This window comes from Emys orbicularis, chromosome 4 (assembly GCF_028017835.1).
Source record: "Emys orbicularis isolate rEmyOrb1 chromosome 4, rEmyOrb1.hap1, whole genome shotgun sequence".
Lineage (NCBI taxonomy): Eukaryota > Metazoa > Chordata > Testudines > Emydidae > Emys > Emys orbicularis.
In genome coordinates, this window is record NC_088686.1 from 46,210,995 (window position 1) to 46,237,297 (window position 26,303).

At 42.8% G+C, this 26,303-nt stretch overlaps 1 protein-coding gene across 1 annotated transcript in view; it reads right to left on the reverse strand.

The window, feature by feature from the left end:
* TTC6 (tetratricopeptide repeat domain 6) overlaps window positions 1–15,601 on the reverse strand; it is a 153,174-nt gene extending 137,573 nt beyond the window's left edge. Inside the window, exons 1-3 of the mRNA XM_065403290.1 lie at window positions 14,438–15,601; window positions 1,514–1,529; window positions 506–622 (exon numbers count right to left, since the gene is read on the reverse strand). Of these exons, the coding sequence (XP_065259362.1) occupies window positions 506–622; window positions 1,514–1,529; window positions 14,438–15,601 (1,297 nt within the window). The remainder of the gene's footprint in view (window positions 1–505; window positions 623–1,513; window positions 1,530–14,437) is intronic.
* Window positions 15,602–26,303: the final 10,702 nt, after the last annotated feature.

Consider the following 26,303-nt stretch of genomic DNA (forward strand, 5'->3'; position numbering starts at 1 on the left):
TTTACATGGTTGTTAAGCCACGGTGGCTCTTTTTTAGTTCTTTTACTGTGTTTCTTAATTTGGTGAGGACTTTTGTGGCTTGTCTTCCTTAGAGCCTGGAATCCTCTCAAGAGGTCTGTCTCAGAATCTGCCTACTGGGTCCCATTTCCTCTCAGAGCAGGGAGAGAGAAACTCCTTGTCAGAGCCCTCCTGAGTTTGGGAGGGAGGGGGCTGATTAGAAGCCCTGCTTCTTTCCCCATGGTGCTCTGACCCACTTTAAGACTGCGGGGGACGGGACTTGTGGCCCTTTTTGTTCTGCAGTGGTCCCCTGGTATTTACCCCTGAGTCGAGTGGTCCGGGTCCTCCTCGCTTTTGGAGCCTCTCCCAGCTCTGCATTGGGGTTCCTCATCCATTTTTCCCCAATTGGAGTCATGGCTGCCTCGGTGACTGGGTGACCCTCGCCCGCATGTCTGACTCGTAGTCATGGGACTTAACAGAGGCTGGATGCAGGGTGAACACAACTCACTATCTTCCAAGCCTGAGAAGGCTGCCTCATATATAGATGACCACTTGGATTTGACCTGGTGCTTTCTTGGCTGCTCTGCCATGCCTGTAAGGGGCAGAGTAGCCAGCAGGGAAGACACTGTAGCGGAAACTCAGAGAGGGTTAAACCGGAGAAGTTAACCAACCCAGGGAGGAGGAGGAATACAGAGAAAGGAGAACGCTGCTCCCCACTGCCCAGAAAACCCAGCAGAAAAGTTAAAATAGAAGGAGTAAGGATGGAAGCAAACGAAACTGCTACTGTTTTCTGCTGCAGAGGCAGAGAATCTGGTGACAAGCAGAAGTACAGTGAGTTTGGCCAGACCAGGCAGTGCCACAACACTGATCAGCCTCCATGAGCTGCAGAGAGATGTAAGCCGCCCAGGCATCCAGAACTGCAGGAGACACTGGGCTACAGATATTTGTATCCTACAGGACAAATTTCTCAACATAATGTTTCCTGCTGTGCAATTTTTCCTTCATTGCCTATATTTATTTTATACAGCATCTGCAATATTTGATAAGTTAAGACTAAAAGCAATCAATTCCTCTATGGATAAATGGACTTACAAAGAAAGGTGGAATAGTAACCAAAAGGAACTACACTAAATATTAATACTAATGGGGATTTTTGCTCAAAAATTGATGGCATGGTCTGGTCTATGGTTCCTACAACGTGTGACCTGAAAAGTTGAAAAGAGATATACAACAAAGACATATAATACTCAATACATTATATATCTCTCAGCTGCTCAGTTTACAACTGTGAGCAACACTAAGAACTTGTCTAAGCTTAAATGTGTAACCATATACAGCTAGAATGTATGTTACAGAAAAACAAAATATACACACAAATATATAAGAACTTTTATTTACTCAAGGGCCCACTCAATACAAGCAGTTAACTTGAATAATTGATTAATCATGTTTATTATTTGTAGTGCTTAGGGACCAACCAAGAACAGGGCCCCCTTGTGCTAGGCACTGTACAAACAGAGTAGTGTAATGTCCTGGCCCTCAAAAGTACTTGCCATTGATTTCAGTGGGATTTTGCATATGTCCAGTAGTAGGAGAATCAGATCCAGGGGGAGACAGAGAAAAAAAGTAAGAAAAAGAACTGCATATTTGACTTTTATGCAGTATTATAAATGTTTTAAAACACTGTTTCGTTTCCTTTCACTTTTATCAGTTTGAAACATGAACTGCCTATCTGAGCAAGACAGCAAGCAAACACAAGCACAATAACTTATTATGTTTTAACATTCCTAGATAACACTGAACTTTACCAGGCTCGGTTGCTGAAAACTTGTCACTATTTCTTCATTAGCTTGAGATTCAGTCGTCTTTTCCTGAGATTCAGCTGATGTCTGCTTTGCAAACAAGAGAGAAAATTAAGTATGATTTTATGACTTACAGTATATTTTTATCCTACAGAACAAAACACCAATAAAGTGATATATTTTCATAAGCATGCGTTTTGTTTTTCACTGCAAATGCTGATTAATTAATTTGAAACTAATAAGTACATTTATGGACAAATGATCTTAGGCCCCTATCCTACAAACACTTTTGCACATGCTTAATTTTACTACCATGAGTAGTCCCTCAATGGATGGACTTATGGTAGTAAAGTGAAGCACATGCAAAAGCATTGCAGGATTGGGGCCCTCAAGAGCAGGATGTTGAGTAATTTCTTGACAAACCACCTCACATGCAGAATTCTGTAGGCAGAGCCAGCAAAAGAGTTACTACAGGGTTTAAAAGGGTGCTCAGCTCCTTGCAGAACTACTCATCCTCTTGTGAAGTTGGGGTGTGGAGTCATACCATGTCTGTGCTCAACATATGCCATTTTGTTTCTGGTGCACCAAACTAGAAGCACCAATTCACCATGTTAAGTAAGATGTGCATTTCTTTACTCCCCCACATGGTTGCTTCCTATGCATCTGCCAAGTATGTGCAGATAACTCACCAAGTGTGCATTTACTCTTTGTGACATATAGGGGCTTTGGGGGGTCAAGTCCTAAAGACAGCACTAGCTAGTGTGAGTTTTATAGCTAAAGCTATATTTTATTTCAGAACATTTCTTAAAAATGCTTTAAAAATCACAACAAAATTAGAAACATTTATAATCTAAACAATTCATAACCACAAGTAAATGCAAGAGCTCATTAAAGCCTTCAACAAAACATGTTAGAGAACAAAAATGGAAGAACAGATAAAAGAACCCATCAGCAACAAAACTCCTACTGGGATTGATACCACTTATTTTCAAGTTAAATGTACAATTTTTCAAGACAATGCAGTTTTCTCTTATTGGGTACATTTTCAATCTAGCATAGTGAAGATTTTAAAATATACACGCAAACAGTTTTTTGCATGCAATACTCAATTTAATTGTAATCCACCGAGTAACATTTCATTGAGAGTACATTAAAAATAAGCATCAGAGACCATGTATTTTCAAAATTGTGACTTATCAATGATGTTGAGTAAAAAAGCTGTCTGCTCCTATCCCACAAATTTAATCTGAAAAGCTATACAATGTTCTGAAAGGGACCCTGATGTATGTTTATTACAACAACCTTTATAATTCACCAATGACTTGCCACAACAAACAAAACTATGCTTTTCAAGGCATTAGATAGTTTTTCCCTGCTTCAAAGGCAAGGAACTGAACTGTGCAGATAATTTATTATAACTAAAATAAATTCCTCTGTTTAATCTCCCAGTTCTATTTTTATTTCCTAAAGTCATGCTCATGTTATCAACCTTTAATAAATGTATCTCACTATATATGAAAATTTTATAATTTACATAGCAGTTTTATTTTACCCAAGAGATCACATTTGTGCTTCAATAAGATAGAAAATGTTAAAATAAGTTTAAGGAAGAATCTATATTTATATTTAATCTATATTCTATTTATATGCACTAAATAGGCATGCCCTGAAAACCTAAAGACCAGCACTTCAGCTGTACTAAATCAGGATAGCTCCGCTGATTTACACACGCTGAATAACTGGCCCAAAACATGTTTGCATTCTGTGGGAGTCATAACATGGAACATACAACATGAAGATCCCACTAACACTTACATTTTGAGTAGTAGGTATGCTTAAAGCTTCAGGTTTCCAATAAAAGAATATAAAGAGGTTGCTATTCGTCCCACTAATGATCAAAAAGTGTATCTTAAAGCAGTGGAATGAGATAATAGCTCCTGACATATAAGAATAGGTAGAACACATTCAACATCATCTTCCCAAGCTGGAACACACAACCTTCTTCCATTTGCAACATCTGCACATATTTCAAGCACAGTCAATAATGGACTATCAATTACTGGCCACCATCAGTATGCTTAGTAGTATACAAAAATTTACCAAGACATAGTCATTTCCCCAAAGAGCTCACACAATCTAATTCAGAAAAACAAAATAGTAGTTATGCACCTTCTCATTCAACCACATTGATCAACTCATCCTCTAAACAACAATAGAATTTATACTTGCATATTTCCACTGTATATATTACTTTTGTTGCTTTATCAAAGTAAAAAATATATCTAACCAAACAATATCTTCAGTCCCAATAATATAATACATGTTTTCTGAGTGCCTTCTAGAGAGCAGCTCTCATCTTCTCCCAATAGGAAGAATTGTGGATATGGTGCAGCGCTGTTTTTTTAAAATAGATTATATGTACTATGTGTTTATATTACAGAAGGCAAGGTCAAAGAAGTGCACTTTGCATTTGGAATGGAAGATGATGAGGTTTGTTCTACAGTGTTCAACTGGCTCTGTTTTCTGCACAGAGGAACTTTAACTTTGTGATGGAAAGTTCCATTGTACCCAAGAAGCAATGTTGTCAACCACAGTCCTCTTTAGATGATCACTGAGGTATCCTGGACCCAGACCACTGAGTGCCTTGAAGATAAGGACCAAATCCTTGAATTTGGTATGTTATTTTATGAGAAACTGGTTTAGGACAAATCTGACGTGTTTACAATAGTCTGTGTTGCTGAACAGATGTACTGTAAGTATTGATGTTAAGGAAAAGACATTACTACATTATTAATTATACTAGAACTTACCTCACATTCAAGTATTTTCACCAGGTATTTTTGACTTCACTATTGACAGATATACATTCCCCGAAAATGCAGTTTTCACTTTAACTTTGATGATTGTTCTATCACACTGGTGATGGAGACTAAGTAGGTGACAAATGATACTAAGGGCTTGTCTGCACTTGCAAGTTTTGTGGCCAAAAACTGGCTTTTGACGACAAAACAGCGATAGCGTACATACTGCAAGGTCACTTTTTTCAGAAAAAAAAACACGCCTAGATTTGGTGACAAAAAACTTCCACTCCTGCGAGAGACTTTTGTCTTTTCCCTCCCTTTACTGTCGACAAACAGCCAGTATAGACACCACAGGTTTTTTTATTTTATTTTATTGGCCTCCAGAAAGTATCCCACAATTCCCATGCTGCCACTCTGGTCAGCAGTTTGAACTCCACTGCCCTGCAGCCAACCCGCCCCTCCCCCTTGCAAGCCCTGGGAATTTTAAATCTCATTTCCTGTTTGCTGACTTCCCAGAAGAGCATGGCTGGCTATCACACCAAACGTGCTCCCGCTTGGACCACTGCTGAGTTGTTGGATCTCATCAGTAAATCAGGAGAGGAATCTGTTCAGTCGCAGCTGCGAGTGACCCGTAGGAATCGGGACACATATGGGCAAATTTATTGGGGCTTGTGCGAAAAGGGATATGATCAGGACACGCAGCAATGCAGAGCGAAGATAAAGGAGCTGAGGCAGGCATACCATAAGGCGCGGTAGGCAAACCATCGCTCCAGTGGTGCACCTAAGACCTGCCGCTTCTATAAGGAGCTGAATGCTATCAACAGTGGTGACCCCCACCTCCATCGCCGATTGCCCCATGGATACTTCGCATGCAGCTGAAAGAGGGAGTAACCCAGAGGTTTAAATTGTGGATGAAGACGACGAGCTAGAAGAGGATGTGGTGCTCCCAGCGGGGTCAGCCAGTGGAGCAGGCAGCCAGGAACTTTTCTCCACTCCAGAAGTGCTCAATGGGGAGCAGGAAGCAGATGAGATTCCGCGTAAGTTGCTGTGGCTTGTGTAGGGAATCGAAAAGTGGGAGGCAGGCAGTGTTTTCTGTGATCTGGACATTACCCTGTGTAGCTAATCTGCATGGCCAAGCAGAGTGTTGATGGACATCGAGACCTGCAGGGAATCCTCCCGAGAGAGGCTCTGGAAAGTTTCCAAAAGGTACTTGTTAATCCTCTGCTGCAGATTCCAAGGGATTGCAGCCTTGTTAGTTCCCCCATTGTAGGAAACTGTACCATGCCATTTAGCAAGCACTGGAGCTGGGACCAAAGCAGCACATAGCTGAGCTGCATATAGACCGGGGTGAAAGCCGCAAGCATTCAGCAGCTGAGCCCTGGTTTCTCTGGTCACCCTCAGCAGCAAGATGTCAGCCAGCAGGTTGGCCGCCTGTGAAAAAGTGTGGGATAATTTTAGAATGAGATCCCTGCAAAGGTGCCCTGCAAGCCGTGACCTTTTTGTCCATACGCACAACAGCCTTCCCCCACTCCCGAAACTCACCATGACTGGAGTGCTCGCGGAGCTGTGTGCCTGCCTAGAGTCTCAGAGAGAAAGTGATTTCTACTAGCAAAATACCCTTTTTACCAAAATGTTTCAATAGTTTGCTGGAATGTAACAATCCCTTTTCTGTTCAGCACAGACCTTGAAGAACATGCCACGCACCCCCGCGGACTGGCTGCGGCACATAAGAAAAAAGCCTAGGCGTAGCAAAGAAGACATGTTCCGCGAGGTTATACAGCGCGATGAGAGACAGACCAGGGAATGGAAAGAGTGCTGGGAAGCCGAAAGGCAGGACAGAAAAGAGAATGCTGCTTCTGCTAGGCAAGCGACACAGCGGATGATAAAAGTTATGGAGGATCATACAGAGATGCTCAAGTCTCTGTTGGATCTGCTCAATCTGCAGCTGTGAGTTCAAGCGCCACTGCAGCAGATGTACAATTCTTTGCCAACCCCACCCCCCTCTATGCCCACACATTCCTTTTCACTTCACAGCACTCCTGAGTTTCCCCATCACTCCACCCACTCTCACAGCTTGCACAATGCTAGCTGGAGCTACACACAGTTGTGAGGTTTTACCCTTTTTAACAATAAATAAAGGCTAAGGTATTTAATGGTACAGTGTTTTTATTCTGTGTTCTACAAAAGCATATAGCAATCAATTCACTCTCGGGAACAGGTTCCTAAAGCATTGTGTTGCATGGATCTTGGGCCCCAAAATTGTACATGGATGCAACAGGGAAGCAACTCCAAAGCAGACATGTGTTACTACCCCTCATTGTCAAAGTTCCTCAAAGCCTCTCTGATGTTAATAGCAGCCCCCAGGGTCCTCTGACAGCCCTAGCATCTGGCTGTTCAAACTGTGCAGCCAAGTGCTCTGCCTCAGTGCTCCACATCTGAGCAAATATTTCACCCTTAGATTCACACAGATTATGCAAAGTGCAGCACGCGGCTGTGACCATGGGAATATTATCCTCGGTAAGGTCTAGCCTGCCATTTAAACACCTCAAGCGAGCTTTCAAACGGCCAAAGGCACATTCGACTACCATGCGGCACCTGCTCAGCCTGTTGTTAAAACGCTCCTTGCTGCTGTCCAGGTGCCCTGTGTAAGGTTTCATGAGCCAGGGCTGTTAGGGGTAAGCTGGGTCTCCCAGGATTACTATGGGCATTTCCACATCCCCCACTGCGAACTTGCGGTCTGGAAAGAAAGTCCCCGGCTGCAGCTTTCTGTCCAGGCCACTCTTCCTGACGATGCGTGCGTCATGCACCTTTCCAGACCAGCCTGCATTGATGTCCGTGAAAAGCCCCCGGTGATCCACAAGCACCTGCAACACCATGAGAAGTATCCCTTCCTACTGATGTATTCAGAGGCAAGGTGGTCTGGCACTAAAATTGGAATGTGTGTGCCATCAATCGCCCCGCCACAGTTAGGGAAACCCATCTCTGCAAAGCCATCCACTATTTCATGCACATTTCCCAGAGTCACGGTCCTATGCAGGAGGATGCAATTTATTGCCCTGCACACTTGGGGTATGTCTACACTATGAAATTAGGTCGAATTTATAGAAGTCGATTTTTTAGGAAGCGATTTTATACAGTTGATTGTGTGTGTCCCCACTAAGCGCATTAAGTCGGTGGAGTGCGTCCACAGTACCAAGGCTAGTGTCGACAGTCCCGAGGCTAGCGGAGCGTTGCACTGTGGGTAGCTATCCCACAGTTCCCGCAGTCTCTGCCACCCATTGGAATTCTGGGTTGAGCTCCCACTGCCTGATGGGGCAAAAACATTGTCACGGGTGGTTTTGGGTACATGTCGTCAGTCGCCCCTCCCTCCGTGAGAGCAACGGCAGACAATCATTTCACGCCTTTTTTCTGCGCAGACGCCATACCACGACAAGCGTGCAGGCCACTCAGCTCAGCTGCCACTGTTGTGTCCTGGGTTCTGCTGGCAGCAGAAGGTACAATAGGGCTGCAAACCATCGTCACGCTTGCGCTGCCACTCTGCTCTCCTGCAGACGCCATACCACGGCAAGCATGGAGCCCGCTCAAATCACCGCAGCAGTTATGAGCACTGTAAACACCTCGCGCATTATCCTGAAGTATATGCAGCACCAGAACCTGCAAAAGCAGGCGAGGCGGTGACAGCAGCGCGGTGAAGAGAAAGTGATGAGGACATGGACAGAGACTTCTCTCAAAGCACGGGCCCTGCCAATTTGGACATCATGATGGTAATGGGGCAGGTTCATGCCATGGAATGCCGATTCTGGGCCCGGGAAACAAGCACAGACTGGTGGGATCGCATAGTGTTGCAGGTCTGGGATGATTCCCAGTGGCTGCAAAACTTTCGCATGCGTAAGGGCACTTTCATGGAACTTTGTGACTTGCTTTCCCCTGCCCTGAAGCGCAAGAATACCAAGATGAGAACAGCCTCCACAGTTCACAAGCAAGTGGCGATAGCCCTCTGGAAGCTTGCAATGCCAGAAAGCTACCGGTCAGTCGGGAATCAATTTGGAGTGGGCAAATCTACTGTGGAGGGCTGCTGTGATCCAAGTAGCCAACGCAATCACTGAGCTGCTGCTATCAAGGGTAGTGACTCCGGGAAATGTGCAGGTCATAGTGGATGGCTTTGCTGCAATGGGATTCCCTAACTGTGGTGGGGCGATAGACGGAACGCATATCCCTATCTTGGGACCGGAGCACCAAGACAGCCAGTACATAAACCGAAAGGGGTACTTTTCAATGGTGCTGCAAGCACTTGTGGATCACAAAGGATGTGATCATTACAAAAGAATGACAGTTGGAAAAATGGCGTGAAAGGAAGCCAGAGACCTTTGGAGGGGTGGGACACAAAGCGGTGCACGACGGTACATTTTGCACATCCCAAGATGCGCTGCGCTCTGTTTCCGCATTCCCACAACACCTAACGACGGATGTTGTCGCCAGGCACTGTGGGATACATACCCACAGTCCAGTGCTCTCACTGTCGACAAAGCATAATGTGGACACGATCTGTCAACAGAGGGAGCAAATGTAGACACGCTTTGGCGACTTTGCTTTTGTTGATTTTTCCTTGGTGACATTAGTTGCATCGAAAAAACTTGCCAGTGTAGACAAGCCCAAAGAAGTCAAAGGTCTGAATCTGAGAACATGCCAAGATTTTAAAGCATTCCTGTCAACGCTAAAAATATTATTTATACAGCATCATAGGTAAACATGATGATTTATGGGTACCAATTATGACAAAGGTCCCACTCCTCAGGAGATTACATTTTAAGTTATTATGATTATTAATTATTTATTGTATTATATTGTATTGTATGTATATTACTGCAGCACTTGAGGGCCCCAGTCATGTTGTGCTAAACGCTGAGGTAAAAGTTGGTCCTTGCCCTGAAAAGCTTGCAGTCTAAGACAAGATGTAATAAGTGACTGTAACAATCAGAAGGAGCTGGAGAAGGAGTCATGGGGGGAATCTGGATGTACAAAGGCTCATTGGGGGGGTGTTTCCAGGTGCAAGGGCAATGGGACTCTGCAGAAGTTTCCAGGTGAAAGTGGTTGGGGCTCAGTGGAGGGGTCTGGGTGTGGGGGTCTCAGCAGGGAGGTCTGGGTGTTGGGGGAGCGAGACTTGGTGGGATGGGCAGTCTGGGTGTAGCTATTTGGGGGTCAGTGGGGTGGGGGTCTGGATGTAGGGGCTCAGGGTGGTGCAGGGGGTGGGGCATCAGAGGAGGGGTTTGAGTGCAGGGGGCTCAGTGGGCTGTGATCTGGGTGCAAGGGTGGGGGTCCGGAGGCAGGGGGTCTGGGTGCAGAGGGGCTTCAGATGCAGAGGTTGAGGTCCAATGGGGTGGGATTTGGGTATGGAGAGCTAGGGGATTCTGCGTGTATGGGGTGGGCTTGGTGGGGGTGTCTGGGTATGGGAGGTCTGGATGCACAGGGGTTGGGCGGATGAGGGAGCACCTCCCCAAACGGGGACGCCTCCTCCCCACAGCTGAGGAGCAATGGGGGCAAGAAGCAGGGGAGGATGCTGAGCTTCCTGCAGCTGGGGGAGGTTTCTGGGCGTGGGTCTGATGCAGCCCCAGCCACTCCTTGCAGGGGAAGAAGAAGTCCCGTCCTCTCCTGCCTCCAGCCCAGCCGGGATTAACACCTGATCCTGGCTCAGGGTAGGAGCCACTGGCTGGGATGTCCCCAGCCCTGTGTTGATTTACCTCTCCACTGGCTGCTCCAGGTGCCTGAAACGATGTACCTGCACAGCTAGGGAGTGGTGTGTGACTGCTCTTGCAGCTTCCCTTTGCTTCCCTGTCAAAAAGTCATTTTTCTACGGGGAAGCAAAGAAATCTTCAGGGGACATGAATTCTGCACAAATTCCCCCAAGAGTATATATCACAGACCACCAACAGCACATAGGACCCGCATACTAAGGATGAGGGAAACAGTAATAAGAACATGTGTTTATATAGAACATCTCTTTGCACAACTAGATTATTTTGAGCTGATTAGGGTTTTTGTTTTTGTTTTTTTGAAGATTTATGCAAATAAGTTAAACATCAGAGGTCCCTACCTCTAGGCCACCATCACCAGGCAATTTCCCATAGCATCATGACAGAAGTGTGTATTGAAGAGAAATTTGGAGGAAATTGAAGTGGCTTACCAGACTATTTCAGGGACAGTTTACCATGCATAAGGGTTGCATGGAAGATTGTGTGATGTTGCTTGTGAAGCAAGTGAATAATTGGGCAATGTAGTATAAAGAACAGCATTATTAGTAGAGCATAGGACATGAGGCGTTGACACAATAAAGTACAAGTACAGATAAGAAGGATGGGTCTAAATTGAGAAGGGCCTTAACAAGTCTGGAACAGACAGCTTCTGAAGGGGAAGCCAGTGGAAGGACTCAAAGAGCAGGGTGATGTGTTCAGACATACGGGTCAGGAAGATGACCTTAGCAGCAGTATTTTGAATATACCTCAGGGAAGCGAGGGTGAGTGTCAGGAAGACCAGAGAGAAGGAGGTTGCAATTGTCAAGACGGGCAAGAATAAGAGCTTAAACAACAGTGAAAAGACTGAATTTTAGAGATGTTATAGACATTTGGACACAGTCTGAAATGGATGCTCATATTTGCATTCCAAAATAATGTTACCATTCCTTTAGCATTTAAACTAAAACGCAGAAGCAGTAGAAGAATGAAGAAAAGGACGGACATCAGTTCCACGACAACAAATAGCCCTGGTAATCGCACTTGTAATGAAAAAAACATTATGTTTCTTTTACAGAAGAACAGTGAGGAGCCAAGTAGGAGCCGAGTCCACAAGTCTACTCTAACCAGAAAATAAAGAAGATGCAAAGAGTCTGACCTTCCTGCTTAAAGGCCTGATCCAAATCCAATTCATATCAATGAAAAGTCTCCCATTATCTTCAACGGGAGTTGAATTGGGCCTCAAGGAAACAGTGAAAAAGAGAAAGTTTAAAATATCTGCATATAGTCTCTGTCTGTATGAAACTGTTCTCACTTTACCAGCAAGCAATATATGAAAAGTGGTTAATTGATGGAAAATGCATGCTGTCAATTTCAGCATTGCCGCTTAAGCTTGCAGGTATAGCTATCTTAGTATTTATACATTCCACAAGAATTCCTTCTCAATTAATGGTGCACCATACATAGATCTATCCAAGAAGTATAAGCCAGTTATGTCTGAACTATAATTTAAACCTCAACTAGAACATAAAGAATGTAAATAGCAAACATTAAAATAACATAAATATCATGAATGGATGTAAATGTCAAAGGGAAACAGAGTTGGTCAACGGTGGCTAACCCTTATCAACCTACTTCTAAAGCACAGTAAGTGATTAGCCAAACTGTTAAGCATAATGGAGAAGATCTCAACAGGCCATCACTCTACCATGGACTCACAGTACCCAGAGACAGACAGAAACACACACACAATTTTAAAAGATAAAAGTATATTTGGTATTGGTTTGATACTGTTCATTACACAGTTCTTGTTCAATAACAATATTTGCATGCGCAATTTTTTGTGGTTATTTTACCATGATTTTTATTTTACTAACAAAACGGGTTTTCTTCCATCCATATACTCCAGAAGGTTATTTGGACTGCCAAAGAATTATTGTACTGTAAAAAATAAAGATGATCAGCTGCAGACTGTTAAATGCTGAACAAAAGAAATACATTTCTGCAATGAATATAAACTCCCTCTCATAGTAACTTGGTAACTCAGTATATTAAGAGTTAGCAAGCACTGACAATCAGATTAAAATTATTATTTAAATTCTACTTCTCAACAAAACATGGTGGGAACTATTATTCATAACTACTGTAGTTCCCCTTGAGGAATCCAAAGAAAACATGGTTGACGGGTCATGTCCCACTGCTGGGCTGGCATACCTTTCCCTGGATAACAACAGTCTTTTTAAGGCTGCTGGGTAAATTGTGGTCAACCTTGTAACATTATAATAAACTATCAACATTAAGTAGCCAATGCCAATCAAGGGGAAAATATGTAAAATAAATAAAATCTCATTTAATTACAACAGCTTGTTTTCATTTCAATAAATGTATTTCTTAGATATTTCCATTTCACCTAAAAGAACAAATTTCATACCTTGTTTGTAAAGGCAAGGACTGAAACTCAGCAATATATATTAGATAAGCTATGCATAACAGATTAAAAATAATTGCTAAATTCTTCATCCTATTTAAAAAGTCACTTCAGTTGAGAAAATACATGCAGCAACTGCCTTTAAATTTACATAACTTAATCAACAATTGTTAGAGCAGCATTCACCCTTGTTAAGGCTCAGATCTTCTAGATGATGAAAATGCTAAAGAACAACCAGACCTGCAAAGACTCTCCTCCATTTTAGATTTTTTTTTTAAACCTGCACCTGTCAATGAAAAGTTTAAGTGAAAGGAATTCAAGATCACTGTACAGATTTTAAAAAGTGCTCTCCGCCCAGCAACTCCCACTGAAAACAATGGAGAATCTCTCCGCCCCACCTCAAACTGGGGACTGAGCTTTTTTAAAAACCTGGCCACTTATTTAGGTGCCTAAATGGGAACTATAGGTTGTTGTGCCCTTTTGAAAATCGGGCCTACGACGTGTAGTTCTTATAAATAGGTGACAAAAAGTACTGTAGCATAAAACTAATAATAATTTGTAATGCAAATTGAACGGGAAATCACAATGGGATGTGCTCACATATATTACTGTTTAAAATTGAAGTTCAGTTAATGTACACAGTTATTGCTGCTGTCCTTCTAACTTTTGCATTTAATCAAACTACATGATGTTGGTTATCTCAAGTGAATGTAATGATCATAACTGCATTCCATAGGGAATGATGTTCTCTGCCTAGCCATAAAATGCATACAGTCACACAGCTCCACTAATTTGCCTCACCTTGTTCTAAAGCAACCACCTCTGGATGAAAGAGTAGTTCAGTCTCCCTGCCCATTTATTCCTGGGGTTCTCTGATGATATTACCAACATAGGTGGGTGCCAGTTGCAATAGCGGTTTTGGTGAGGGAGCTGGACTAGATGACCTCTGGAGGTTCCTTCCAGCCTGAATTTCAATGATTCTATGTGATCACCTGACCACTTGGAAATGGAATAAGATCTTCTTTCATCAACTTATTTCACACAGGCCTAAGAGCCATCTGACAGTAATATCTACTGTCCTGTTTAGGAACTGAATCAGTAATTGCCAAGTAAAAGGCTGTGTATACAATTAACAGTCTTCTGAAGCATTTTTGTAATGCTTGATGCCTTATTGTAGTCTTTTACTGTAAACACTACTACATTAGATGAGAGGAATCTCTAACGCCACATTAATAAATCTAACAGTAACATATTAACAATTTTACAGTGATTTCACAATACTAAGCAATAACTCAAAACTGACACCCTTAATATTGTTAGCTTATAAATACATTTAACACTTCTGTTAATTTGTCAATATCAAGCATAGCCCTTTAAAAGGGAAACAGAAAAACCATCTAGATTATAAGCAATGTAATATGACCAGTGTCCAAAAAGAGGCCCTTAAATGAAGTTATATTTTAACTGGTTTTAATATTGGCTTGATTTTACTTTTAAAGGACACTGCAAATTGACAGTAAGAAACAATGAAGGAAGTTCTATGACACATCAGTGTTTTTATCCATTTGTTTTGTCTGGCCTCTGTGTTATAACACATTGTAGGATCTGAAAAACAAATATACAACTTTTCTAAAAGTAATATTTACTCAACAGAAAATATTGCTCTTGTTCTGGTTCACCTACTTCCATTTTTATGCTGTAGTTCCGGCCAAGAACACTCTCCAGGAGTTCTTTGATCATCTGGTCTGAGGGAGACTGAAAAGTAGACTGCAGAGAAGCAATTATTTCATCAATAGACCTTGCAACCACTCTCACAGGCAACTTTGGTGTGGAAGTAAGCTCTTCTGGTTTGCTCTGCTGGAAGTTCTCCTCGTATATTTTTGAAGTGTCTGGTCTAGTTATGTCTCTAGCCTCTTCCAACTGCTCTGAAGCAGACCTCACACTTGGATGGCTGCAGGAGACACTGCTTCTTTTACTCAGTACTCTTCCCGGCTCAACAACTGAATCTTGTTGACTTGCTTTTGAAAGTTCTCTGCCTACTTTCTTATCTTTTTTCCTAATAACTTTTTTCTTTTTAGAAGCCTTTTCACTTGAATCAGAATCTGTAGAACTAGATTCATCACTTTCTTTACTGTCATTGCTAGCTTCTTTGGTTCTATTTGTTTTTACAGTCTGAATGTTTATCTTTAGAGAATGGGCTCTACTCTGCACTTTTCTAGTATCTTTGACTTTCTGTAACAGAATGGGGGTGTTATAAGTTACTAGTCTTGGACGAAGAATAAGTTTGCGATATTTAGGCTTCAGAGGTGGTGCTGGTTGTTTTAACATAGTGATTTTTTTAGTGGTCCCTGCTAAAGATGCTATTACTGGCATCTTTACACTTGTACTTTCATGACTACAACTACTATTTTCCATATTTATTTTTTCAGAGTAACTTTTCTGATTTTTGTCAGCACTGTCCTCTTTTACAGAAGATTTATTTCTTTGAGTCATCGTGCTGAGATCATGAGTTTGTTTTTTCATGTCTCTTACTTCAGGAGAGATCCTTACTTTTCTGTGAATTTCAGAACTGCCAATTAATTCATTAGGAACATTTTTATTTATATTAGTGATAGGCTTATGTGGACTCTCTGACCTCTGAAGATGATACTGCTCTAACTGATGTGACTGATCTGGTGTTAAATCTTCCAGGAAGGGCTGAGTGCTCATATTTGTATGAGCAGTAGCTACTGCTTGTTTGAATTTAAGAAAATCCTGCCGAGATTCTTTGCATATAATCTCACGCTCCTTAATCATATTTAGTTCTTCTAGATAACTTAGTCCAAAGTGCTCGTGTTTTCTAGCCATTTCCTCTTAATGTATGTGGCCTGTAAAGCAAAACAGAAATGTGTTTAAATATGTTATATACAAACATAGACCCCAATCCTGCAAAGACTTGTGCACATGTTTAACTTTATGCACTGTGAGTAGTTCCATTCATTTCAACAGGACTGCTGACAGTATGTACAGTTAAGCACGTCTGACCAGCCACTAGCACTTTATCTACACCAACTCCAGCCATTGCTACCACTGCTAGCAACTGCTGGAAATCTAGTGTAGAGAAGGCCTAAAAACGAGAGTGCTAAATGAAATGAGAAAAAAAAAACGGGTGGAGCCTTCACCTGCAATAATAAATGATCCCCTCCAAAAATATACTACTCTCTCCAATCAAAGAAAAAGATCCCCCTAAAGAAACTTCCCTTTAAAAAAGTATATGGAAAAGATACAGCCCCAAAGGAAACCAGCTACCCCCAAAAACAGATACAACCTGACCTCCCCAACATGAAATATACCACCCAAGTCCCCCAAATGGGACCCCTCCTAAGCACGCACCCAGCCCCAAATGTACCCCTGGCCCGCCCCAAGACACCCCCAAAAGATACCACCATACCCCGATCTCCCCCCAAAATAACGCGCCCCCAGGCTGAACGACAGCCTGTGGCGCGGAAGGGTCAGTGAGGCCCTAGACCGAGCTCTCTCACCTGCCCCCGGGGAGACAGCTGGGCACAGCTGGAGGGCAGGGAGAGCCACAGCCACAGCCCTTCCCGCGGGGCGGCGGCTCTGCCCAGACACTGGGCCGGGGGCGGGGGGACGCGCTCGGGAACCTAGCAACAGACCCGCTCGGCTCGGTGCGTGCGGCCCGGCGGGAGAAGAGAGGGGCCCGCGGGGCGCCTGCTTCTCGAGAGCGCCCCCTGCAGCCGGGGAGGGTCCAGCGCCGCGCGCCACACGGGGGCAATGGAGGGCGGAGGGGAGGATGCTCCAGCCCTGCCCGGATTAACCTCCCCCGGCCCCGGCTGCATTTCCCCGGCGGTAGCTGTGCTGGTCTCAGCGGGGATGCAAAAGGCGAGGCAGCTCGCGCTGATGAGATCCAAGCTTCAGCGAGTAGCGCGGGGCACCGGTGCCGGACTCACTGCGGAGTGGGTCCAGCTCCTCCAGCAGTCGGTGCAGCTGCACCCGCTTAGGCCAGCCGCCAATGTGGCCCCTGCTCTGCTAATCTCGGGGTCACCCGACGAAGGGGGACACTTGGCTTCCGAGGCAGGCGGAGCCATCTGGACACCGGGCTGTGTGAGGTGTGTGTCCTCCCCAGCCCCGCGTGGGGACGCAATGGGAAACCTTGTAGCTGCGATCCAGCTTGGGAACTGTGCCCTGAGGTTACCCGCTGGCTGAGGGGTCGGATGTCTCCCAGCCACGAGAGCAAGCAACCTTCAACCTGATCCTGGATTTTCCTTCAGCCTCTTTTCTTCTCTGTATAAAGAAAACTCTGTTGCGCGGTGGATGATGCTGTGCACTGGCTCCATGACATTTCTACTCTGAGACTGACTGTCAAAATGGCATTCATGGGGTTTCATATTTATTACGTCTCAGAGACTTCCAGATAAAGTCCAAATACGTCTTTCTAACGGTCAGCCCTGCAAACTCAGCCTGGAGCTGAAGGTCAAACTTGGCTCTTTCTGGCTCATTCATCAGCAGCAATAAAGTTTCGATCACTGGAATTTAACTAAAAAGGTGGCTGGGGACCCGTGGGACAGAACAGAATCCATTCCTGCTCCCAGAACTGTATCCACTTTGCAGTGCTAACGGGAGTCAAAAGTAGAGAAAACAGTTGTGAATGGAGCCTTCCTAGTGCCTGTGGTTGTGGATAATAACCTAGTTTCCTATCCAAGAGGGACCCACTATACCTGATATAGCTAAGATCTATAAGATCTATGAGAGTTCCATGTTAACACTAATCCTTTTGGAGATTTCTGATTTGGGAGGATGGGGGTCCCTTCCTTAAAATAATCACGCCCAATGCCATAGCAAAACCTTTTAGATACTTATCCAAACTGAACCTGGGTATCTCTGAGGCTGGCCCATCATTGATGTAAATGGTCTTCGCCACCAAGGTTTATATATCATTCAAAATGAAAGAAGAGCAATAATTCTCACAAGAGAACCCAAAAGACAGAACCCAGAGAAAGAACAGAGACAGATTAATGAATTTGAACACTTATGCCCTTCCATTGTTTCTTTTGATAATCCATCTAAGCCCAGAAAATGCCTTGTTATTTTCAGGAAGATGTTTACTCCCGAGATGGAAAATGATTCTCTCCTCTCTAAGAGGGTTTGTCATCATTCACTGCATTTAGCTTTAAGGTGGGAGGGGAAAGAATCCAACAAGAAGTGCCAAAGAAACTGCCTCAGCAAGTGTTGTATCTTTCAAGCTAGAAGAATCATAGATGAAACATTTCTGGTTCACAACATCCGGGAGACAGGCATCAGGTGCTTGGTGATGAATCCACTTAATTCAGAGACACTCAGACCCAAGTGACAGATACAAAGCAGAATCCCTGTCCTTCCAGTTTTTATGCTTATTCCTTCTATTTTCACTTAATGTGCAAACTATTTGGAAGGCTCTCAACCTAGTGGTTTTGCTATGTACCACAGCACTTACCCTTATTAATATTTATGTACAAAACAAACCAGGTTGCTGGGTAGCCCAGGGGTGAAGGCCAGTGTGTGTTACAGGTCCCCCCTGTGCTGGATCAACAAAGGATTTGAGTTTGCTAAGGCCCCAGCTACAGAGCTCTTTAGCCCAAGCTCTAGAGATTTGCACTTCCAGATCAGTTCAGTCTCTAGTGTTGGCCAAGATGGTGGCCATCACAAATGCATTAGAAAAATATACAAAGCAAAGCCCCACATAATTTACCATAATCTGAATTTAGGTGAAGGGTTTAGTACTCTCCACTCCCTTGAAAGGCAGCAATTCCATTGCACTCTAACAAGATTCTAATGACCTGACTTCTACCTTACTGTGTTGCTCCAAGCACCAAATTTCTGAAGTTCAGCTAATTCACTGGCTTGTATACCCTGCACCTGCTTTTCTATAGTCCTTTATTAATTTCTCCCTTTAAAATAATCTCCTTATATTAAACATACCAGATAATACCCCGGGAGGGGGGATCCACCGTCCAGTTATCCCGGGCCTCCTGGTGCTCTGCAGCATCAACATATAAGCAGGCAAGTGTCCCACTTTTGTGACATAGAGCCACAGTTGCAACTTGCCAGGAGCCTTGTGGCTGCAGCAAATTTGCATACCTGTTTGCATAATCTAGTCATGTCTGTGGATTGTCGCTATAAATGGATGCTTTTATTTCACCCGTCATGGTCCCCAAACAGCTGTCTGATAATAATGAACTTTTGTGATAAGTTACTTGCACCAGATTCAAACTAGTGACCCAAGTGGTGGAAAGGCAGTGAAAAGCACAGAACCAATATTATGATGGTTTTATATGGTAAGTATCTTTTCAGATTATTCTGCTTCTGACTGTATAGCCTTGAGAAGCCTTTTCTACCTATTTGTGTTCCTGCAGCTCAAGGGAGTAACAAATGTATTTCTTCCAAATAGTTCAGGTTAGACTAAGCAAGAAGATAGAATTTTACTTTTTTCAGGCAACAAAGGATGGGTGAAAGCACAGAGAACATGAGTCTGTCACATTACACCCAGGATTCCTGGAAGGGTTCCTTCTATTAGCAAGGTAAGTGATTAAAGCTTTAAGAACTTTTGCTTGCTCTGAGGAACATGACTTCAGCATGGAGTAGTCTATCAATGTAGGGTGCCCTCTGCAGCCCATTATTTTTCTATGTAATTTGTTTCCCCTTCTCCCCAATACACTCATTAATAAATAGCTATTTGTTTTATGTTGCAGTAACCTAGTTAATCATTCAAGCCATCATGCTACTATTCTGCACAATAGGAATGCAAGCAAAAGTTGATAGAGATTGCTTTCTTCGTAGAGGTAAGAATCATTAGCTGAGCCATATAGTTGGGATTCTAGGAAGCAGCTCAGTCCCAAACTAACCTAATGGTAAATAATAAATCAGCATCTCACTTTATCTTTGATAGATCTTCTCTGCAGGAGTCACTGTGGGGCATGGAAGAGAGGGCACTGAACATGAGGAGGTATTTGCATCAGGAAGTTTAGGAAGATGGCACTGAATGGAAAGAGGTATTTGCATCAGGAAGCTTCAGGAAGGAGGAAAAAACCTTAGCGATTGCTTCTTCCAGGTCACGGTTGTGATACAATGGTGGAGCACTGCAGGAAAATTAGCATTCTATGCTGCCCATCCTGTATCTGTTCTGTTCTCGGGACTGATTCAAGCAAAACTGGGATCCCCTTCAAAAGTATTCATTTGGGCTGCAAGAAAGACCCAAGATTTACTTTGCATATGTTTTCCCCTTATTCCACCTGGCCTCAATGCCATGCAAGCTAGCTGGGGTCAGCACCCATGCAGGGCCGGCTCCAGGGTTTTGGCCGCCCCAAGCAGCCAAAACATAACAAAACAAAACAAAAAAAAGCCGCGATCGCGATCTGCGGCGGCAATTCGACAGGAGGTCCTTCGCTCCCAGGCGGAGTGAGGGACCGTCCGCCGAATTGCCGCAGAATACCTGGACGTGCCGCCCCTCTCCGGAGCCGCCGCCCCAAGCACCTGCTTGAGAAGCTGGTGCCTGGAGCCGGCCCTGCACCCATGGCACCGAGGATGGAAAGATGAAAACGAGCATTGCAAAACATTTGTGGGGCTAATGTCAAGTTAAATAGCAAATATCATTTAGTTTCCTTTGTGAGTAGGGCTGTCCTCAGAGGCTAGTCCAAAAGGCAGCGCTGCCAATTTATCACCTAGTGATTTACTTGAATTCCAGATGCTACAGTGTCTGCATTTCATGGACTAACTCCAGAAGAAAGAGGGCTGTTGGGATGTCATCAGCATGATATTATGCACATATTGGGCTGTTATTTTCTATCTTCTGTTTCAGCTATATTAGGGTTGTCCCTTAGCCTCTAGGCAGATAGTGCCATTATCAAGGTGAAAAGCAGAAGGGACAGGGGACAACCCTGTGTTGACACTCTTCTAAGCTCTGTTTTTTATACCAGTGATTTTAATAGTATCAAAAGGTTCTGTCTACATAAATTCAATCCAATGTCTAAAACTAGATCTCAGTCTAAATTTAAGAGCTGTATATAGGCTCACTGAGCCTGGTTGAAAGCATCCAAAGGAGATTGTTCTGGGGAGGATCACTTATATATGACATAGATAAAAGTGAGGAAAAAAATACCATTCAAATAAAATGTTAAGAGAGATAAATTTGCAGGGAATGGGAAAACATATGCCAAGCTGTAAAAGAACAAGTAGTGTTACAACTAATTGATAACAGTGGGAGTTCTGCATGTGGAATGACAAGGATAGAAGCTGACCTACTGTGAGCAGTTTAGGAAAAATATGAACAGTCGGCTCTCAGCTGTCAACTGTGATTTCATCAGTTCCAGGTGTTTCCTCTAGGGTGACCAGAGGGCAAGTGTGAAAAATCAGGACAGGGGGTGGGGGGTAATAGGTGCCTATATAAGAAAAAGCCCCCAAAATCAGGACTGTCCCTATAAAATTGGGACATTTGGTCACCCTAGTTTCCTCTCACTTTCATTTCTGAGAGCACCTTGCCTTTCTTCGTCTGCTTAAGGGTGGCCATGATACCTTTGCTGTTTGCCAGTCTGAGATTATCCTGCAGTGCAAGCCCAACAAGATGATCACTGAAAGAACTCTACCAGAGAAAACATGTTCATGGACATGAAACAGTGAATAAGAATGAGCCCTAGAATAAAAAAAAATGGAAATGACTGGTAGGGGATTCAGAGCTGTCAGGAGCATCTTTAGAAATTTAGACACAATGAGACAAATAAGATTCTGCAGCATCTGACTTTCAGCTGAAGAGAAGGAATTTACCTAAGGAGCAGAGATATGAAAATTAACCAAATGCACTGAGCAGCAGATACAGATAGTGCTGAGACGCTTGATATAACAGATTCTAGGAACAGCTAAGAGAAAATGCAGAACAAATGCCTGGATTAAGAGCCCGGCAAAAGTCAGAGGTGTAATGGAAAAAAATCAGAAAAGTTAGTAATAGTATTGAGCAGGACATTTATCTTATGTCCACGACTGCAACTGGTGACTGAACTGATCCATTGATTCATTTTAAGGGGAATAAAGACAAAAGGCTATCAAAAGTACAGGTCTGTTGAAATAAAAACATATAAAACAATAACATGGATGAGTCTCGCTGAGACAGGGAGAAGTAAAATAATGCTGCAGATAGCTTTCTCCATGCCTTGGATTAATATAGCTGCTGAAGATATTGCAGTGAATTGTCTCCATGGTACTCATCCTAAGGACAATCACATCAAAAATTGTGAGTAGTTTTTTGTAGGAAAAGTATGACATACATATATTCTGGTAAGAAACTGATCTGTATTTCCTAGCCCTAGTGAGTTGACACAAGACAGAGTATACAATAGCCACTGTTACAATTTTCATTCCAAAAAATATCAAAGCACCAATTTGGGCCCAAACATATAATCCAAGCAGAACTTCCACTGTAGTCAGTGAGTTTTGCCTGCATGAGGACTACAGGACTTAGCCTTTTCTCATTAGGTATACTATAAAAGTTATACCTGAATGTACACCTCTACCTCGATATAACACTGTCCTCGGGAGCCAAAAAAGCTTACCACGTTATAGGTGAAACTGCATAATATCGAACTTGCTTTGATCCACCGGAGTGCGCAGCCCCACCCCCCAGAGCACTGCTTTACCGCGTTATATCTGAATTCGTGTTATATCGGGTCGCATTATATCAGGGTAGAGGTGTACTTAATGACATTCTCTGACACTCTGCATACTTGTTTCACATGCTATCTAGAAAAAGTGATGTGACTTATTTAGTACTGTAAGGTTATTCTTCATTTTGGGCAATAGGATAGAGGTAATTTATCATAAAGTTAGGCTGCAATAGGCACTAAGACACTTGATCCTGTTCCCAATGAAATCAATGGCAAAACTTATATTGATTTAAATGGGAGCAGCAGGGCAATTAGATAGGACTTAGTGAGAGTCTAATAGTCCCTTCTGCAGAAAATTCACAGGACAGGATTCTGGGGAGGAGGGGGAATGGTTTTTACCTCCTAACTCTCTGTTTTCCCTCAAGACCCATATAACTCTCAGAAGCCCAGGGCCGTCTGCACAGGAGGCTCTGGCTCTTAGGCCCTGGCTGCAGAAAATACAGAAAATACAGCTTCTGGAACCCCCTTCTTTCCCCAGACTTCCCTGCAGGGCTTGGGGGATGATGTGCATCCTGACAGCCCTCCCCCTTCTACCTCCACTCTACTCACACATCTGCCACCCCATGAAAGGCCTTTGTGGCGTCCGGGACAGAGGGTACAGTGTCATGGAGGCAGGAGCGCCACCAGCTTTTCTGCCGCCCTAGGCGGCAGAAGGTCCCGCCCCGAAATGCCGCCCCCCACAGAGGCGGCGGAAGGTCCCGCCGCCAAAATACCGCCGCGGTCGCCACCCCCCAAATTGTAGCGCCCTAGGCGACCGCGTAGGTCGCCTAATGGGTTGCGCCGGCCCTGCATGGAGGCAGCTGACACCCCTCCACCTCACCCCTAGATTGCAGTTTTGTGCATGGAGAGTCCTCTATACACATGGACACTAGGAGGGGGATATCCCCTCTTCCCAAGTGCTAGTGTGTGGCTTATGAACTTCTCTTAGCCATCCCAGTCATACCTGAAGCCTAGAGGAGGTTGTTGTTGTTTTTAGTGTAAGCCATTTAGTTGAACAGTTTATCCCTTGTCTCAATAGCCTGCTTAGTCAAGGATTTAATCAGTAGATGAATCTCAATACACGTAGCTGGATCTAGATCTGGAAAACCTTGTATAGTTTAGTCCCTGTGTACACACTATTATTTTTCTAAATTATACTTCACCATATCACTAAGCTTTCTAATTTCATATAAATTGTACCTTTTAGGTTAGCAGGCTACTACTATTACAAGGAAGGCTTTGTTCTTTTAAAAAGAAAAGTGATTTTTAAAAAGTGTTCAGTTGGCTGGAGAGAAAATGCAAATCAGTTTCCTTTGTTTCTAATTAACACAAGCTCTTTAAAGAAACATTCCTAGGAAAGCTAAAAAGTAATAATTTTAAAAGAAAAGAAATTGTCTGCTTTGTAGCAAAAAGCAGTAGGTTTGCACAGAACCACCTGTCTATCCAACTACTATAATAATTAATAATATTCTTTATCACTTGTATATTATTTTTCACTAAGAATCTCAGAGAAGGCTAAGTAACATTATCCCCATTGTAAAGATTGGAAAACTGAGATACAAAGTGATTACATGACTTTCCTAAGGCCACAAAGAGAGTCATTGTCAGACTCAATAATTGAATCCATGTCCCCTAACTTCTAGTACAGTGTTTCTCTTCTACATCCTCTATCCCAGATAAATAGGAAAACGTTATAAAATTACTCAGATTGTAATCCTATATTTGCTGTTTAAATAAACCAATAACTCTATTTTAATATTTCAGTTTTCTCATATATACAAATAAAATAAGCATAAGCATCCCAAAGACAACTTCTTATTATTAAATAAATACAGTGAGTATTAATTCTTGAAATACCATAATCCATATGTGTGGTAATTAGCTAAATAAATTCCAAAACAAACCACTATCCAGTTTAACCTTAGGAAACTGATCCGTTCCTAGTTGCTATAATTTAAGACTACCTCATCTGCAGTGTTTTAGTGAAGCCACTTGTGCTGTGCAAGGGAGTATCTGTGGTACTGGAAAAAGGGGCTGAGTTGGGCATCTGCCCTGCAATGAGACCTGCTCTGCCTCAAAATCATTGTCACCTGAAATGGGGTTTTATTATGACCATTCTACATAGCATTATATGGATTCCATGAATTCAAGCAAAAGTGCTCACTCATAAACTTGTAAGTTGCCTGATTTAGAACTAAATTATGTCTTCTGTGTGTTACCTTAATGGGAACTGCAAGTTCATAATCAATATTTGGCCTATAATCATTATTGTAGCAAGCCCCAAACTATCCTTGGAAAACAATGTTATTGTCATTGCTTGTGTATAGCTGCAACGACATTGCAGTTTTTAAATCATTGATGAATTACAAAAAGGTAGACTGTAAAATAATGCACTTTATATTACAGGCAAAAATACATAGTGGTATTCAAATTACCTGATTTAGGGCCCAATCCTGTAAATGCTACCTCTTGAGAGTAGTACTTACTATTATGAGTTGTCCCATTAACTACAAAAGCCTGATCCAGCTCCATTGAAGTATAAGGCATTGGTAGCTTTTCCAGTGTCAGGGTATGGGTATTTGATCAACCCCTATTGGAATTACCTATAGTGATACAAAGTAGTAAGTGTCTAACGTTTCAGTACCTTAAGTAGCTCAGTCCATCACCTTCTGAGAGTTATGGCACTTGGAAAACTGTAATTCTTCTAATCATTATATCGTATCTCTGACTCACAACAAATATTCACACTCTTCTTTGATAAGCTCCTCTGTGGTTCCACAATATCTGTGCTTGCCAACATTATACCAATAGAAATAGTTTTGTAAATAAATATCTCTTCCTCCTAAGTGATTAGGCTTTACTTTATTTGTTTGCCAATTTAAACATATTATTTAAACACTGGCATGTCCTTGACAGCAGCAGAGTTGCTTAAAAAGTTGGAAATTTGATGATGACCTTTAATTTTCAAGCAATATTTTTAATGAGACATTATGACCACTTTTAGTGAACACAAACCAAACATTTATATTTGGTAGATTTTAACTGTGCCATTCATAATCTAAGTAAGTGTCATATTATTACGCACCCTAAGAGACAATATCTGATTTACTTTTACAAGTTAGTCGTAATCTTTACAGTGAGAAGGGCAGAGCCTCTCCTGTTTTGATAGAAGTCAAAAGCAATAAGTAAAAATAAAGCATTTTCACTTAGGTAATATGCTATCCTATTTATCTATTAAGGCTCAGATCGTGCACTGATTCAATGAGACTATGCAGGAGTTTAAAGTTAAGCCCCTGCAGAAATCTTTGCTGGATATAGCCCTGAACTTTTAATTTAGATTTTAAAGGTTGACCTTATTACTGGCTGCTCTCCACTTCCTTGGCGTTATCCTGGCAAATTCTCCTGACTTCAGTCCCAGTCCATTTCATCTGCTCCCTAAAGGGTCACATTTCGACCTTGAATATATATGTGTGTGTAGTTCTCATTGACTTCATAGCTGAAAAGCTCAGTCTTTTGGGGCATACAAGCCCCATACGTGCAGACTATGCAATTAAAAGGTCAACCCTATGCATAGAGGGGATTAAATCTGCTGTGGCTCCAGCAGTACAGAAAGGTTGGAGAGTCCAGGGCCAAAGTTGCTAAAAAGAATTGTGGGGATTCTGTTTGTGAGCCTGCAGAGGCTGAGGTTTGGTATGAGAGCGACTCCCTGATAGTGATCCTGCAAAAGCTGTTGGGGAAAGGGCCTCTTGCCCCGACCCTAAGATGATAATAAGAAAAGATTCTGTCCACAATCCTGCAACTAGTGTGGGGGAGATAGTCCCTAATCACTGCTATTGGGAAGGGTTCTATCTGAGAAATTTGGGTTCCCTCCCCTCCATCAC